This window comes from Bipolaris victoriae (genome assembly GCF_000527765.1).
Source record: "Bipolaris victoriae FI3 unplaced genomic scaffold scaffold_16, whole genome shotgun sequence".
In the NCBI taxonomy this organism is placed as follows: Eukaryota; Fungi; Ascomycota; class Dothideomycetes; order Pleosporales; family Pleosporaceae; genus Bipolaris; species Bipolaris victoriae.
In genome coordinates this window covers 258855-275269 of record NW_014575376.1, presented here as the reverse complement: position 1 = coordinate 275269, position 16415 = coordinate 258855, and the positions used below count along the sequence as shown (strand labels likewise).

At 52.3% G+C, this 16415-nt stretch overlaps 6 protein-coding genes across 6 annotated transcripts; 2 read left to right on the top strand and 4 right to left on the bottom strand.

Moving 5' to 3' along the window:
- Positions 1-501: 501 nt before the first annotated feature.
- Positions 502-1855, bottom strand: COCVIDRAFT_35101 (hypothetical protein; the record flags this gene model as incomplete). The annotated part of the gene is made up of 4 exons (XM_014704331.1): positions 502-1085; positions 1136-1340; positions 1393-1670; positions 1834-1855. The coding sequence occupies 4 exons, from the start codon at positions 1853-1855 to the stop codon at positions 502-504; spliced, it is 1089 nt and encodes a 362-aa protein (XP_014559817.1).
- A 1811-nt stretch (positions 1856-3666) lies between these two features.
- On the bottom strand, positions 3667-5520 carry COCVIDRAFT_24014 (hypothetical protein; the record flags this gene model as incomplete). The annotated part of the gene is made up of 1 exon (XM_014704246.1): positions 3667-5520. The coding sequence occupies one exon, from the start codon at positions 5518-5520 to the stop codon at positions 3667-3669; it is 1854 nt and encodes a 617-aa protein (XP_014559732.1).
- A 668-nt stretch (positions 5521-6188) lies between these two features.
- On the bottom strand, positions 6189-6966 carry COCVIDRAFT_91099 (hypothetical protein; the record flags this gene model as incomplete). Its single annotated transcript, XM_014704330.1, has 3 exons — positions 6189-6674; positions 6731-6826; positions 6877-6966. The coding sequence occupies 3 exons, from the start codon at positions 6964-6966 to the stop codon at positions 6189-6191; spliced, it is 672 nt and encodes a 223-aa protein (XP_014559816.1).
- A 492-nt stretch (positions 6967-7458) lies between these two features.
- COCVIDRAFT_91089 (hypothetical protein) lies at positions 7459-9282 on the bottom strand (the record flags this gene model as incomplete). The annotated part of the gene is made up of 2 exons (XM_014704329.1): positions 7459-8587; positions 8771-9282. The coding sequence occupies 2 exons, from the start codon at positions 9280-9282 to the stop codon at positions 7459-7461; spliced, it is 1641 nt and encodes a 546-aa protein (XP_014559815.1).
- A 1509-nt stretch (positions 9283-10791) lies between these two features.
- Positions 10792-13142, top strand: COCVIDRAFT_91112 (hypothetical protein; the record flags this gene model as incomplete). The annotated part of the gene is made up of 5 exons (XM_014704328.1): positions 10792-10828; positions 10876-10943; positions 10994-11161; positions 11211-11824; positions 11867-13142. 5 exons carry the CDS (start codon positions 10792-10794, stop codon positions 13140-13142), a joined length of 2163 nt encoding a protein of 720 aa, XP_014559814.1.
- Positions 13143-14360: 1218 nt separating this feature from the next.
- On the top strand, positions 14361-16238 carry COCVIDRAFT_24010 (hypothetical protein; the record flags this gene model as incomplete). Its single annotated transcript, XM_014704245.1, has 4 exons — positions 14361-14505; positions 14569-14622; positions 14677-15961; positions 16049-16238. 4 exons carry the CDS (start codon positions 14361-14363, stop codon positions 16236-16238), a joined length of 1674 nt encoding a protein of 557 aa, XP_014559731.1.
- Between the last annotated feature and the right edge of the window lie 177 nt (positions 16239-16415).

The following is a 16415-nucleotide window of genomic DNA, read 5'->3' as shown; positions in this document are numbered from 1 at the left end:
TGCTTGATACTGGGAAGGTTGACGTCCAAGCGGAGGACCAGTTTGAGAGAGCATTGGAACATGCGAAATCATGCGGGCTGACGACTATAGTCAACTTGTTACAGGCGTATAGTGCATCTGCTCAGTAGAATATATATTTCCGAGGCTTCGCTATTGGAGACGATCGTCAGAGAAAGACTTGTATCATTATGAGATGGCTCTGCTTCTCGGACTCTCCCATCCTCAACTATTGATCGAGAAAACCCTGTAAACAATCAATGGATCATATCTCTACTGTCGTGACAACTTACCATCTTGTAGTTGATTGTTTCAGTTGATATGTATTAGGCACAAATATTTAGTAGATATCATTTGTTTGATGCATCATTTCCATTTTACATAAGCATGATCGGTAACACCAATAATCAATGGATTTGTACAGTACTGGAGCCATTCCTTATATCTGTATATCTCGCATGCTGTATATACACCATGACGTCTACCGAAGACAAAAGCAGTAGCTCACAACACGATGCGGAAGCTGCAGTCCTTGTCGCTCATGCTTGCTGCTGACATGTTGCGGGGTATCTTCAAAGAATACACCATGTGTCCCACAATCACATCCTTGCAACCTCCAACCAACGTCTCGACTTCGTCTATCATATCCTTTGATTCACCAGCATGCTCAGCCATCAACCTCTTCTCTGCATCCAACAACCTCGCCCAGCTCTCTTCTACCATCTTCACGCACCGGTCAACAGCACTCTGTGCACTGCACCCCTCGTTCCACACCATGGCTGGGATCGCGGAATCGATGTCACCGTCGTCAATCTCTTTCCTGAGACTTACAATGTCGTTCCAGAGGAAATCGCTGATGGCAACCTCGCGCGTTATGGAAACCATGGCTTCGTGGTCCCAGACTGATTGAGGGAGAGTCAGACCATACGCCCACTGTATGACCGCCACACAAGGGTTCGTTCCGACCGTCCTCAACCGGCGTGCAGTGTAGTCTTCGAGTGTGGATATGCCTCGGGTCCACGTAGCTTGTGAGACACGAACACCCATGACAAAGTCATAGATCGCCGCTGCAAACCTGTCACGTGCCTCTTTCGCAAGCGTTAGCTCACCCTTGTTGACGGTTTATCAAACATCCTACCTTTGGATTGACCTTCCTGCATGGCTCGGCCCATGTTGACCCACGGCCCACAGTTGTGCAATCGACCCGGTGCTGGCACGTCGCCTTCAAGCTCCGGTTGCAGACAGTGCCTGATGAAGTTGAGTGTGTCGTCGCAATATGCCTCTGTCTTGTCACTATCATTGGTAAGCGTACCACAGTCAATCTCGTCATCCCAGAAGAAGAACTAAGCACCTAGTCAGCATTTACTATGAGATAAAGAAGGCCGAGTTCTTTACCCAGGCCACTAATTCCCCAAGGACGAGAAACTTGTCGCTCGAAACACGGGGCCAAAACTGCCCAGCACACAGTGCGGTGTCGACCTTTCTCTGCTTCTTTCTCACGCTTTCTGTACTGATGAACGTTTCGAAGTAACGTTCAAGGTGTTGTCTCGACAGCTTCACATCAGGATGCAAATGGGCCTGCCACTCAGAGTATATATAGTGAACATCTGGGACATGGATTTCTTGACCTCGCAGCCGGGCTATGATCTGTGCACGGTGATCTCCATGTTTTACTGAGCCCTCTTGTGCAGCAGATGGATCATGCTTTGGAACCTCTGTGCACTTTGGAGCGTAAAGAGACTTGACGAGCTAAAAACATAAGTTTGACAGAAGGTTCTGGGTCAACAACGCAACGTACCTGTCGAACATACGACTTGGAGACCAAAGTCCACGAACCAGATATACTAGTAATCGGCATACTGTCCAACAAGGAAATTTCAATGCTAACAAAATAGATTCTATAAGAAGCCACTGATGGAATTGCACCAGCAAAAAAGACCCGATCGAACCTCTATCTATACAACCTCCACCACTGCCTCTTTCACCGTTCATCTGACAGCTTATCTACCATTCGTTTGTCTAACCTTTCACCTACCTAGGCAGATGCTCAAACGCTCATGCAATGCAAGCTCTATGGTTCCCTTTTACACTGCACTGCCAGCACACCTGGCTCTCGCTCATGTGCGCCCCCATGGCCAGCACCGCTCCCGTTGGCCAAACTCGCTGCGTGTCCCGAGTCAGCCCAGCCTCGCATGCTTCACTCAAGCGTAAGCGAGGCGTTTGGGCGCAGCCCTCGTGAGCGATATGCAAGGGTTATGTGTGGTAGTACGAAATCCCCGTATGTCATTCTTACGCCCAAACGCCACCCTTTCTCTGCAGGCTGTGTCGTTGGGACATACGAGAGGTTAATTCCTCGCCTGCAACCCCGTTCTTGTCACCTACAAAGCCTGCGGCTCTGGTTCGTCGGAGATGAGCACCGTTGCTTTGCTTGCAGTGAGATAGGGCAGTTCGCCGATTTAAGAGCGCATAAGTGTGCTAGTTGCATGAGAGGTAGACATATCTGGGACTTTCAACCTAGTGGCTTGCATACTAATCCAACTAAATGTGTCAAATCACACTCTCGCCTTTTTTTTCAATATCACAAACCAATAGATATTTCACCTCGCCGAACACATTACAATGACAGGAAGGAATAAGCGGATCCATCTCATTCCGCATCCGTTCACTCCACTCCTTCTCCTCTCGGACTCCCACAGCCGCAATCAAGGCATTCATCCTGTCTCTCGCCCCCGCCGTATACAGATACTACCTCTAGGCAATGGGCCCACGATGTCACTCCATCCAAAATAGCACTCATCGACGGAAATAACACAAGCACACCTCAGCCGCACGCCATTGTACCACCATCAGGCCTGTCACCCGTGCAAAACTCCGCCCGTCTTACCTTTTTCCGCAAAATCCGTCCAAATAAACATTGCTTCCTATATACCAAGACATCTCCCGATTAAAATGTAGGTTATGGTGGCATCGCGCTACTACTCGGCACAACTATCCCGACTTATCCCATTGCTTCCGCCGCAGAGCTACGCCGCATGTATGCGTTTACACGCTTAGATTATGCAAGGGATGGGACTACTAGCGAGCGAAAGATGCGCAGAATAATGCTAGTAGTGCGGGATTAGGATAAGTAAGCGAGGAAGCATGGGAGAGTAGCTAGAATAGGTATGTATGATGTTGGGTTGGGGGACGCTAGGTCTAAGTTTTGGGGAGATTCTTGAAGTTGGTGTTTTGGAAGGGAAGAAGAAGGCAATGGAAGGGAAAGAGGAAACAGATTATTAGCTTCATTCTTTCGACCACTCTTGAAATTTCAAGCGTTGTCTGCAACATTGCGAAAAAGCCGGACTTTGTATCACGATATATCGACTCGACGCCATCAAATCACACATTCACGACGATATAACTGGCCGGCAAAAGTCTTCAGAGGCGTATATATTTTCTCGCAAACGAACGAATAAGCATGAGCCACGCCGACATACCAAAGATCCGATTCATCAATAAACCCAGGGAAAAGAAAACGCCACCCTTTTTTTGACGCAAAAGAAAAGACCCGGTGGAACGGGACACCCGACATCCCATTCCGCGGGTTCCCAAAATGCAGCCACTACCAGACCATGCTCTCGCCTACACCCTACTCTTTCTTCCTTCCCACTCCCCATCAACTAACATCCCTTACGACCTCTTCTTAGCATTAACGTCTCTCCCCGCCCCAACCCTAACCTTCCCACTCTTCTCCACCCTCTCCCCGGTCAATATTCCGGGTAGAAAATCCTCATCAAGCGCATCTCTCGCCTTCCTCCGTCTTCCCTCCTCCTTAACCTTCACAAATTCCTTCTGATCCTCCGCTAAGATCAAGTCTCTGCCCCAGCCTCCCTTTCCACCGCCCAAGCCTTCCTTCCACTTCGTGTTTGCGGTGCCGGCAATAGGTTTTGGGATGCTGTAGCGATCGCCGCGCTTGTTGTAGGTGTATGTTTTGGAGAGGTGGATGCGGAATTCGCCCTTGGCGTTTGTGCTGCAGGAGACACGTTGGAGGGTGGGTTGGCCGCAGCGGGGGCAGAATTGGCGTGTCATTTCTTTTGTAAGCAGGAAGCAGGCGTGGCAGCGGTTGATTTTTGAGGTTACGGTTTTGATGCGTTGGAGGGAGGGGGAGAGGAGCGTTAGGTTGAGTTGGAGGAGGACGTTCTGCATGGCGTGGTCGGTCGTCATGGTTGCGAGGTCGAGTTGAGCCGGTTTAGAGGCGGTTTGGAGGTGTGATTGTAGGTCTGAGTCGGCGGCTTGGTGCTTGGAGAGATTGGTGGGAGTGATCCAGTCGCCGTCCGAGTCGGAGTCAGCGGCTGAGTCGTCGGTGGTGGGTGGGGTGGGTTGTTGGGTTATGGAGAGTGAGGACATGTCATGCTCGAGAGAAGGCTCCTGCAAGGTAGTTTCGGGAGCAGCTTCTTGTGTTGGGTGCTCTGGGGTGACGGCCAACTCTGCATTTTGCTCAACATGAATGTTTGCGCTTGGTACTTCGACTGTTGCCGACTTCTCGATAAGTCCCTGCTCACCGAGTTGTTGTTGAAGCTGCCCTTGAACTTGTTCCTGGATCTGCTCTTCCACTTTCTCCTCAACCTTTTCCACGGTCTGGCTCTCGAGTTTCTCTTCGCCCTTTTCCGCAAGCTGCTCGTGGATCTGTTCTTGGACCTGCTCATGGACCTGCTCATGAACTTGATCCTGGACTTGCGCTGCGACCTGCTCTTGAATCTGCTCCTTTACTTCCTCTTGGGTGATGGCAATCCCTCCATCCTCTTGATCGTCGTCGGCCGGAACATCTTCATCCTTCTTTTGTTCCTGAGCAGCCTCACTCTCAACCCTCTCTTCCGCAGGCTTGAAGTTAAACTTTGTCGACTTGGGCGCCCTAGCCTTAGCTGCACGCTTTCCAGTCGGCTGCTCCCAGCCCTCCTCATCTTCTACCTCACCACTCCCCAGTACCTCTTGCTCCTCCGCTGCCACCTCTTCCGCACCCTCTGCAGCCGCATTCCTCGCCTTCTCCGCCCTACGCCTTCGCTTAGCCGCGGATTTTGACAGCACACCGCTCTCCCCCGCCTCCTTGGCCAACCTCTCCCTCTCAGCCTTCTCAGCCTTCTCCCTCTCAATATCTTCAGGTCTCATCTTCACCTCACCCTTCGGTACTTCTCTAAGTCCCCAAGTCCCCCCATTCTTCTCACAATGCACTTCGTACGCCAGCGCCAAAATACCCAAATCCTGTTTGCTCAGCACGGCATGATCTCCAGTCTTCTTACTGAATTCGACAACGGCATCGTAGCTGGCTGGGTTGGGAGTTCTGATTTTCAAAAAGGGAACGAGAGTGGTTTGCACACGTGATCGGGTTGCTTCGTCCCGGACTTCACGTAGGATGTCTGGGGTTGTGTAAAGTTCTTCGGCGGAGTTAATGAGGGTGGAGATAGACACGATATTTTTGATCAGAGGACCCGTGTCAAGAATGAGTGAGTGAATGGGTTTTTGCTGGATGGAAGGCGTGGATTCCATGATGTGCGCTCTGAATTTCAACCCTTCTCTTTCTGGTTTGTATTCCGTATTTCGCTCTTTGGTGTGATGCGCACTCCCGGTTACTGGTCGGGCGCAAGATTTTGGGTATGAAAGAGTATATGACTAGGTCAAAAACGTTGTGTTGCTTGTGGGAAAGATTTCGGTCATTGTGGCGGGAAAATTAGTGGGGCGCACCTTTTTTTGGAGGGGTGTGTGAAAAAGCTCGTGGGACACGATTGGTTGGAGCCAATGACTACAGCATGACTACCAAGGTTGTTATGTTCTGACAAGGACTGATGAGTTTTTTTTTTCAGGGGTTGTAACATATGCAATTAAATGTGCTTTGTAACCAAAAGTCAGTACGAGGATGATTTTTGGTTGCATTATAATTATCCACTTGGTAGATGTGTAAATGTAACATTTCAAACATTCAACTACGTTGTCGTATTATATCATCTACTGCCAGAATATAACGCAGCATATCTGAGTCTATATTGGTCCTGACATGAATTCGCGATATCACCAAACGCCGCCCAATGCTAAAGTTGCGAGTCGTACCCCAGTTCTAACCGATAGTGGTATACAGTAATCGTACATCGTGGCCCTCAAACTCCCTGTGTTTTTGTTACCTCGCTCGAATTTTTTTCCATCAATATCCCTTGCGTTTCTTATGCGATAGGCCTGCTCTTCTCATCCTCTGGCATACGCATGTAGGCATCAATTGCGGCCGAGAAGACGGCAAAGCCTGCACATCCCACGGCCACAGCCTGCGGCCCAGCGTTTCTTGCCAGGATGCCTCCTGTTAGACATCCTCCTGCAACACCATTGTATAGGTCGTTCTTTGCACGGAGACCCTCGATTGCGCACTCGGTACCCGAAAATATGGCGCCGACCTTCGCGAAGTTCTTACCAGAAGAGATGGAAGAACGATACATGTCGCGTAGACCAGCGCGGAGTTGTTGCTTCAGAGGGAGGTCGGTGATTGGAATGGTCCCTGCTGCAGTGGGGTTGGGTAGGGTGGCAGCGGCGGAGGATGAGGATGCATTTGAAGCGACTGTCGAGGGTTTTACACCTGCTGCAGTTGAAGTGCTGGGTGCTGGGGTTGTTGGTGTGTTAATTGGAAGTGGTTGTGACATGGGTGTATCATATCGCATCTGATCTATGTCAGACTACATCCTCTCACACCTGGACGAAGATTGGATATACATACCGACGACATGAACAGCCCAAACATGGCACCCAGGCCTCCTCCCATGACACCAGCCATGACCGTCTTGCCTAGACAAGACTCCATACCCATTTGCATCTACAATTTGTGAGCTGAATGTCCGTGCTACATTCCTAGGCCGTCCATACCGCTTTCACCATTTGTTGTTCCTGCTCTGACATACCGGCGGTTGGGTTCATGGATGCTGGCATCGCGCCCGGACCTCCTGGAAACGCCATGGCTTGTAATCGAAAAAGAAAGAAAAAGGATGAGCAAGAAGGTGTGGAGGAAAAGGACGAGGTGACAGTTGCTTGTTGCGATGCGATTGCGATGCGCCGCCACTACGCAGGAACATTTTGCGGAGTTCAGAGCGGAGGACGGAAAATGCCGGAGTGTGGGGCTTGGCAATCCTCCCAACAGTCCAACTCTTCCAGAAAGGCGGTGGATGAGCGCACACCACTTCTCACATGAAACAAACAAATAAGTTAAAAAAAAAACTCTTGTGTTATCAATTTGTTCAAATTTGTTCATTATGCTTCTATCGACAATACATGTCAGCCCGAAGCTAGGTCTCAACGCTTTATTTACAATTGCGCCAACGCCATGCTTTTCAAACGCTACTTGCAAAAACCGCCTACTACATGTGGTCAATATTGAATAATACACTGACGTGTGGTGGCGTGGCTTCATAATGCTGGATATCACTAGTGGGAATGCTACAAAACCCTTCGTTAATTCATGTAGTCGCCATGGGCGTAGTCTTGGTTCCTCGACTCTGGGGGAGGCGTCAGCTGCTTCTCCCACTCCTTCATCAGATGCGAAGCCGTACGCTTCAAGTTGCTAGGCGAGACTTTTGTCATGTCGGGCCAGGTGATGGAAGAACGCTTTTGTTCGCGAGGTACAAAGTCGTCTTGGTTGATTGAGGTGAGCGACGAGGCTTTAGAATCATGGCGTTTGGCATGATACCTGGCGCTGCTGCTGGTGTTGGAGTTGTCCAGGCCGGAGATGGACGAATTGTGGGTGTCAGAGTCGTCCGAACTGTCCTTGGGATCTGTGACGTCTACCAGGAGCGAGTCATTGGGGGTGTCCCAATTGTCCCAATCTTCCTCGGAAGCCACTTTGCGTATTTGCTTTTGTGGAGTACTTGTGCTCTTGATTGCCTGCGTCTTCTTGTTCGTGGCCGTAGCCTTGGGGTCACTGAGACCCATTTCTTTCCAAAAGTCATCGCCAAAGGAGCCAGTCTGTTGTGTCGACTTCTTGGAGCTAGCAGAACGACTAAGTGGGGGGCGAGTTTCAGACGATTTGCGGTTAGTCTTGGAACCCTTGGCGCTAGCGGAACCAGAAGCAGAGTCGGTGGTGTGAACTGCCTCGTCGCCAACGGTAGCCTGACGGATGTCTTCGATAAAAGTAAACAATCCCTTCTTGAAGTCGGTAGCCATTTGTGTGCCGGCACGGATGAGCTGCTCGCGCTGGATGGTTGGCATGCCACCCATGTCATAACGGTCATGCTCTGCGGGGGAGACTAGTGGGCGCGTGATTTCTGACGAAGTGGACGTTCGCGCGGAATGCAGAGGCCGCATGCTGGGGGATTGGTTGTCCAAAAGGTCGGCAGTGTGGGGAAAGGAGGGCGAGTCGACGCGGTCTGGGGAGAGGAGCGACAGGGTGCGCAAATGGCGCGAGCCACTGAAGACCTTACGTTGTGCGGGCTTGGAGTGGCTGAGGAGGTTCTTCCTGCGCTCCATTTCCTTTTGCATTGACAGACCCGAGGCATCGTCATCGAACAGGGTGGGCGGGGAGTTTGCAAGCGAAGTATCCAGAGGTTGCAGCGGAGCCACTCTGCGCACCTGGTTGTGGCGCTTACTGGCTTCATGGCGGGCCCAATGCGACTTGAGCATGTTCAAGTCGGCTTCCGCCTTGCTCAGTTCCTCCTTGAGCTCCAGCACATAGCGCTCCTGGGCAGCGAGGACGGCGAGAATGTTGGTCTCGTGAGGCATCTCCTGGGGTTCCGGCGAGGGGGTGGGTGAGATGCCATTCATCCATGACTGAGGGCGCGTGCGTGTGGCAGAAGCGGGAGTGGCTGCGGATGCAGTGGGTTGGATAGGGAACTGCAGCGAGAGGCGCTTGCCCTGGCCGACAATGTCCACCGTCTTTGAACGGGAGTGCGCCGACATGGCTTTTGCAGGAGGTTGGGAGGGAGAGGCGGGCATGGAGGCGGCGTGGGCAGATGATATTTCGGCGTGGGATGACGGGTCTGCCCCTTTGTGGTGCAGGGTTTGTGTCTGTGCTCGATCCATGGCAGGTGGTGGACCACGATCTGACAGAGGATTCGGCCTGCGTTGCGTGGTTGCGAGTGCACAGAAGAGGGTTGGGAGATGAAAGCGGCGAGCGAGTCGGTGAAGAATAAGCGAGGCGGCGGCTGGGGAGCTGCCGTAGACTTCGAGGTAGAGGGCCAGAAGGGCTGTGGGTGGGCCGACCAATCGGAGCAGCAGCGAGCCTCGAAACCAAGAGAACCACGATCTCAAGAGCGCTGGACCGGCGGTGGAGCGAGAACCCATACCGGAGACATTGAGGAGGGCATTTGTGGCGGGCGTGAGAGATGTCAAGAGCAGACAGCGAGCATTCATCTCCTTTGCACTGCAGCCGGAGCCGTAGTCTTTGAACCCGTGTCTCTCATGCGCTCACGAGCTCAGGCCACAAACAAGCCGGATTGGGAACCATTTCCTGGCGATGAGGTTCCTGGGAGTTACCTGGTTGCGTGCCCTTGTCCATGTGTCGTAGAAGGAAGTGCATCGTGGCTCAACGGCGCGCTGGACGCTGGAGACTACATCTTTTGTAGTTGGCAGCAGAGTAGGGGAGTAGCCACGGCCGCCATGCTGTGTCGTGGCAGCGCCTTGTGCACGACACGTCGAAAAAGCACCTGTTTGCATGCGCCGTGCCTGGTATGCACATCCCCCGTGTCTGATAATACCGTCGACGCATCTATGGACGGATTGGACTGGATTGGATTGGCATCTTCGGAAATGAGGGGCCAGGCCACGTAATTCGACCATTGAGAGAGAAAAAGAAGCCCCTGGATGCAGCAACGGCAGCGCTACTATCAACGTGCCTGTGTGTCTCTGTCTGTATCCTGTCCGTCGTGTTGTTGCGGTGAACGGGTGCATGTCATGAGCGTATGTGTAGACCAAGCATTCATACACATGATGCCTGTCGGGTGAGGCTATTCGCGCCTCGTGAGACCAGCACAACCATGGTTGCCAGCCGCAGGCGCACAACCACTGCCCGCCCTGCCCTGAAACACGCTGTCTGCCCAAGGTGCTCTGGACCGCCATCCCATGTGACGAGATGTCATGGTTGATGCGCTGCCGCTCGCGCTGCCCAGTGAGGCGTCTTTTTGTCCTGGCAACCGCGTCGCCATGCTCTCTCCTCCACGCCAACCCAAAAAGCATCCCGCCTCGGCACTCCCAATGCGGCCCGCCCAAGGCGTCCCATCCGCCCGTACATGCAACTGGTAACCAAGAGGCCCAACATGGGGGCTCAACGTTGATGCCACCACCTCCGCTGCCACTACCCGCTGGCTGTGGAGCTTATGCAGGGCGGATAGTCAGCCATCGAGATGGTGTACCCGCCGCCTTCATAGCCAGGAACCCGCTGCTCTTCCTCCTCTGCTAGCCTGGCGCGAAGTCGCCTTCCGACATTGGCTCTGCTCATTGAATCGCATTGCAACGCCGTCATTCAATTTGGTTTTGTGGCGGCTCAGCTTGGGTGCCCTGCGGCTCCGTGTTCGTGGCAATACCAAACCAACGTCATGGTGGGGGGTTGTGCGTTTGTTGATGGAGGCGAGCTCGTTGCCTCGGCGATGGCAGGGCTGAGGACCCTGCGCTCCGGTGGATATACACCACCACCAACCGTCGCCGCGGACATGTAGTACCATCCCATCCCACACCCTATTACTATCTGCCATTTCCTCCTGGATCCGCTCGCCGTGCGCGCCCTGTCCTCGTCTCGCGACTTGTCTTACCGCCACTTCACCTCGCAGCTCACGACCACCCAAAATGTCGCCTACCATGGCCGAGGGCTACCAGGTCATGGAGGAGCTGGGCAGTGCGTATTATCCCCTGCACTATCCACAATCGCTGACCAAGCTACAGGCGGGAGTTTCGGCAAGGTCTTCAAGGCAATCGACAAGACCACCGGCGAGACTGTGGCCATCAAACACGTATGCATCCACATCTACCCCGGGCGATCCCCCATACTCATCCCCTATAGATCGACCTCGAAGACAGCACCGAAGAGTTGGCCGATATCCAGGCAGAGATCTCGCTCCTGAGCACTTGTCACAGCCCCTACGTCACCGAGTACAAGACCAGCTTCGTCAAAGGCGTCAAGCTATGGATCGTCATGGAGTACCTGGGCGGAGGGTCGGCTGCCGACTTGGTATGCTCAACCACAAACCCTCCATCGATTTCTTGACTGATTTGAGTAGTTGGCACCCGGAACTTTCAGCGAAGCACACATTGCCATTACATGTCGAGAACTTCTCCTCGGACTCGACTACCTCCACTCGTCCGGCAAGATCCATCGTGATATTAAAGCCGCCAATGTGCTCCTCACCGACCAAGGCAAGGTCAAGCTGGCCGACTTTGGTGTTGCCGCTCAACTCACTAACATGAAATCTCAACGTATGACGTTTGTCGGCACCCCGTTTTGGATGGCTCCGGAAGTGATCCAAGAGGCTGGCTATGACTTTAGAGCCGACATCTGGTCCTTGGGAATTACCGCCATGGAGTTGGCAGAGGGTGCACCTCCGCACGCAGGATCCCACCCCATGAAGGTCCTCTTCACAATTCCCAAAAATCCGGCACCCAGGCTAGAGGGCGACCACTGGAGCAAGGATTTCAAAGACTTTATTGCTCAGTGTCTGGTCAAAGATCCCGATCGACGTGCATCGGCCAAGGAACTGTTGAAGCATCGCTTCATTCAGCGAGCGGGCAAGGTTGAAGCTCTCCGCGAGTTGGTTGAGCGCAAGCAGATGTGGGACGCCCAGAGGGAGCAGCAGGCGGCGTCTCAGCGCAAGTACTATGAAGAGACAATGTTAGTGTATACTCAAGTTTTCTCAAGAAGATGCTAACAACTTTGCAGGGTTGACTTCTCTGCCAAGGCCGAAGATGACGATGCATGGGACTTCGACACAGTCAAGCGCGGAACGGTGGCCCCACGACCAGCCGTGAAGCAACTACAACGGAAGTCCACTCGGATACCCACCGCCGTGGATGAGGCACAGAGTGGGATGCAGCGCATGGACCTCAACGCAGCACCATTGGGTGACGTCACAGAGTCACCAGCGTCAACTCGTCGTCGAACACCCCCTCGACCACAGTCTCAAGTCACGGCGTTGAGAGTTCCTTCTGGTAACACACCAACTGCCCGCCGAGTTAGCAACATCGGCCAGCCTAGCAATCTTAGCAACGTGACCAATGCCAGCACCGCCAGCAAGCAGCCACTGGGTGTTGACCTTACATTTGGCAACTCCCCATCGACTGTGCGACACTTTAAACGCGTTTCGTCAGATGAGCGTCGAGCTCCAGCACGCTCGAACAACACAAATGAGCAAACCAGCCAGGGCAATCAGTCATTCCATCCAAATCCCGAAGCCCGCACTTTCCGGCCGTCTCCACCAAACTCTAACCATCCGCTCGATTTCAACAACGAGAATGAGCCACCCAGCCCCGACAATGCGCATATGCCTATCACCAAGGATGCACTGTACGGTCGACGGGCCTACAGCAAAGTCTTGGATTCGGTGTTCCAAGAAGCACACGCAGACACTGCATCACCTCGGCAGCGGGATGCGATCGGTCGCGTCGCTCAGGCGTGGCAGCATCTCGATGAAGTCGACCCACATGGCGAGTTCATGCTTCTCAAGAACATCGTCGATCGTCTGAAGAACGATGCGAAGCTTGCCTCTGCACTCGGTATTCAAGTCTCGTCATCACAATCACCATACCGGCACAACACCAAGACCAGCGAAATCAGCCTGGGAGGTACTACTGTGCACGGATCAGGAACCAGTCGAATCCGCCCCAGCACTTCGAATACGTCCATCTCAACAACAGCCAGTAAAAGTTCAGAAGACTACGAACGCGCTCCCTCTACTCCAGCAACACCCATGAGCGGCGGTTCTCCAACCAAAGCACTGAAACCCGCAAAGAAGTCTCCACAACTCAAATCCCACAAACGTCCCCAGAGCGCACTTCTGGTGGGCGAAAAGGGCTTCGGTGCTGAGGCTCTTGGAGCCTTTGATGAAAAGAAGCTACCAGGCTATGTTGAGCCTGGCATGGAACAACAAGCACTGCTTGCTGACATTCTCTACGGCCAATGGACTCAGGGCTTGCGTGCCCGCTGGCCCGTTGCTTAGACGTTTTTCTTCTATGTGTCACAAGTAAACGCTAGACTTTGTAGATGACTGCTTGGACCGACAAGACAAAGTCGGTTTTCTTTTTTCTTTTTTCGTATTTCCCTGGTATCATTTTCATACGACATCAAATTGCGAGAAAAAGCGGCGCAATCTTCTGGTTCCTTTTGGCGTAGTACGACGGGAACTCGTTAACGACTGATGAAAGCGGCTCATGACTCTGGGTTATGAGATTTTAACGAGGAGTAACCGTTGGACTGCCCTGGTCAAGGCATTGGTATAGGTGTTCCTTTGGGGATTTTCTTTTCGGTTCACGAATGAGGCATTCGAATCGGGGCAAGGGCATGATTTCAGCTGTTTCTTTTATTTGTATAAACCAGACTTTTAGCTCGGCTCTAATTAAAATGCCGCCGTTGTGGTTTTTTTCATCCTGTCTACGACTCGTTTCGATCTGCGGTGGCTGGGGTAAGTTCAATGCTTAGCTCGAATCGATACGGTGGGTTTTGCCCCGCCCCCGGATGGCACTTTCCACTTTACTCCGCTTCTCCATATCTTGTCTGGAAACAAAAAGTTTTTTTCCCTCTCATAGCTATACCAAGAATAAATGAAAGAAAACTAGAACATCACCCAAACCTCACTCCAAACATGCTCTTTCCCAATCTCTAATCCCCGGGGAACCGCGACATACCAATGACAAAATCAACTCATTATGTAGCTTCTCTCTAACAAGTACCGCGGAGCAAAAAAAAGTCCTTAAACCACGCAATCTCAACCCTTCCTTCCCGCACCCGCTCTCCTCCTTCTCCAACCACACCCGTGCTTTACTCCAACGCTTTCCCGTAGACGTCAGTGGCTTCCTCACCCCTGCTTCCACGCCCATCCGGACAAAACCATGTGATTCTATCCTTCCTGCTGATTGGCCGTGAGCAACAACGAGGCGGAAACAGTCTTAGCAAGCACAAGTCCGTTCCTGTCAAACAAACTCAATGCCCGTGTTGGGTATAAATAGTGGCTGGGGGGCTAGTACAAGCATGCAAGTCAAGCTTTTTTTTCTTCTTAAATTAAACGCTGAGGGCAGAAGCGACTCGGCGGGAAAAGCTTGGTGTTGCTTGTTATTCCTCTTTTGCGTCTTTTGAAGTATTATTAACCGCAAATTTTTTTGGACGTGCGAAGAGATAAGGGAGGATTTGAGGACTGGTTAAGGAGGTAAACAGAGAAAAGATGAAGATGCAGATGAGATGGGGTGGAGTTGTTGCGCTGGTTGTTGGGGGGGTTGGTGCGGCGCCGCCTTCGACGCTGACGACGACGGTTTCGGCGGCGGAGGATGTGGGGAGGAGTACGATGGATGTTTATCCGCCTTCTGGAAGTAAGCTTTCGTCTTCATTTTGACGGAGAGGGAGAGATGCTAATGGTGTGTGTTTTTTTTTAGCTCAGGCTGATCCTTCGCTTTTTCCGCCCGAGGAGGTGGTTGGGTTTCCTGGACGTGAGTAGAGTTGAGGAGATGGTAAGATAGGTAAAACGCTGACATGATGTGTAGCGACACCGACTGGAGTTGAGCCCAATGCTATCGAGACTGCGCCGTCCTATCCGTATAATGACCAGGCTGCGTTTTCTTGGCCGCTGATCAAGCCCCAGCCGCATGGAAGCGGGTCTCAATCTCCTGACTTTGATATTTCAAAGTATTGGGGTAATCTCAGCCCGTGGTACTCTGTTCGCAGCGCCGATTATGGTTTGCCAGATGCTAGTCCTTTGATTCCGGAAGGATGCGATATCACGCAAATGCATCTGCTATACCGCCATGGAGCCAGGTATCCCACCAGCGATGCCGCACCAGCAAAATTTGCTTCGAAGCTTTCCAATGCCACCAAAACCGGACTTTCGTTCTCTGGAGAACTCGCCTTCTTAAGCAACTGGAGGTATAAGCTGGGTGCTGAGCTTCTTACACCATCCGGTCGTAGCCAAAACTTCATGCTGGGAATCGAGTACCGCCAGCTCTACGGCCATCTCCTCAACAACTTCACTCAATCCGGAAAGATACCAGTATTCAGAACCCAGAGTGAAGACCGCATGGTACACACAGCCGAAAATTTCGCCGCCGGCTTCTTCGGTGTTCCCGAATATCTCAACCAAGTCAACATCGAAATCCTCGTCGAAACCCGCGGCCTCAACAACTCAGGCGCCCCCTACGAAGTCTGCAACAACTCCAACATCGCCTCTCGCGGCAGCATCGGTAGTACTGTCGCCTCTCAATTCGCTGTCGATGCCTTCAACGCTACACTCGCGCGCCTCCAGTCCCAAGCCCACGGCATAACCCTAACCCCCTCCGACGCAATCTCCATGCTCCAACTCTGCTCCTACGAAACCCACGCCCTGGGCTTCTCCCCCTTCTGCGCCTTGTTCAGCGAACAAGACTTTATAAACTACGAATACTATTTCGACCTCTCTTTCTACTACAACAACGGGCCCGGATCCCCCGTCTCCGCTGCACAGGGGAAAGGATATCTCGACGAATACATTGCGCGTTTTACTCATACGTTTCCTGCGCCGAACTCCGCGCTGAACGAGACGTTTGATAATACTTCGACGTACTTCCCGCTTGACCAGAGTATCTATGCAGATGCGACGCACGAGGTTGTGGTGCTGGATGCGCTTGTGGCGTTTAACCTTACTGCGTTGTTTAAGGGTGAGCCGTTGAGTGCGAGGGGAGATGAGGGACGGAATACGTTTGTCGCGAGTAAGCTTGTGCCGTTCGCAACGCATTTTACCACCCAGGTGCTGGAGTGTAGGGAGAGGGTGCCGAGCAAGCAGGTTAGGTTTATTGTGTATGCCCCTGCCCCCCTTCTTTTCCACCTCTGTCCAAGCGGTTATTGTTTGGGCAAACGGACGGATTTGCTAATGTGTGCGTATAGGAACGACGCTGTAGTCCCAATCCACGAATCCCACCCCGGATGTCCCGAGGACGCAGATGGACTTTGCGCCTTCGACAATGTGGTCGAGGTACTCAAGAAGAGGAGTGCCGAGATCGATTTCAACTACGATTGTTTCGCAAATTATACGGCTGTGCCTGGTGTGAACTACAACGGGCGAGCACCAAGATAGTCGAGTTCTCATAAGCTAAATACCTAGACTTCTCTAACTACCCTTATTCATCACACTGGAAAAGTACACAGGACTCTGTACATATCTGCACACGCCTAATATCATACATGTATATTTTTACTTTTAAATATCTTATCTGATCTATTACCCCCTCCTCCCATCCCCCTGATCGATCCA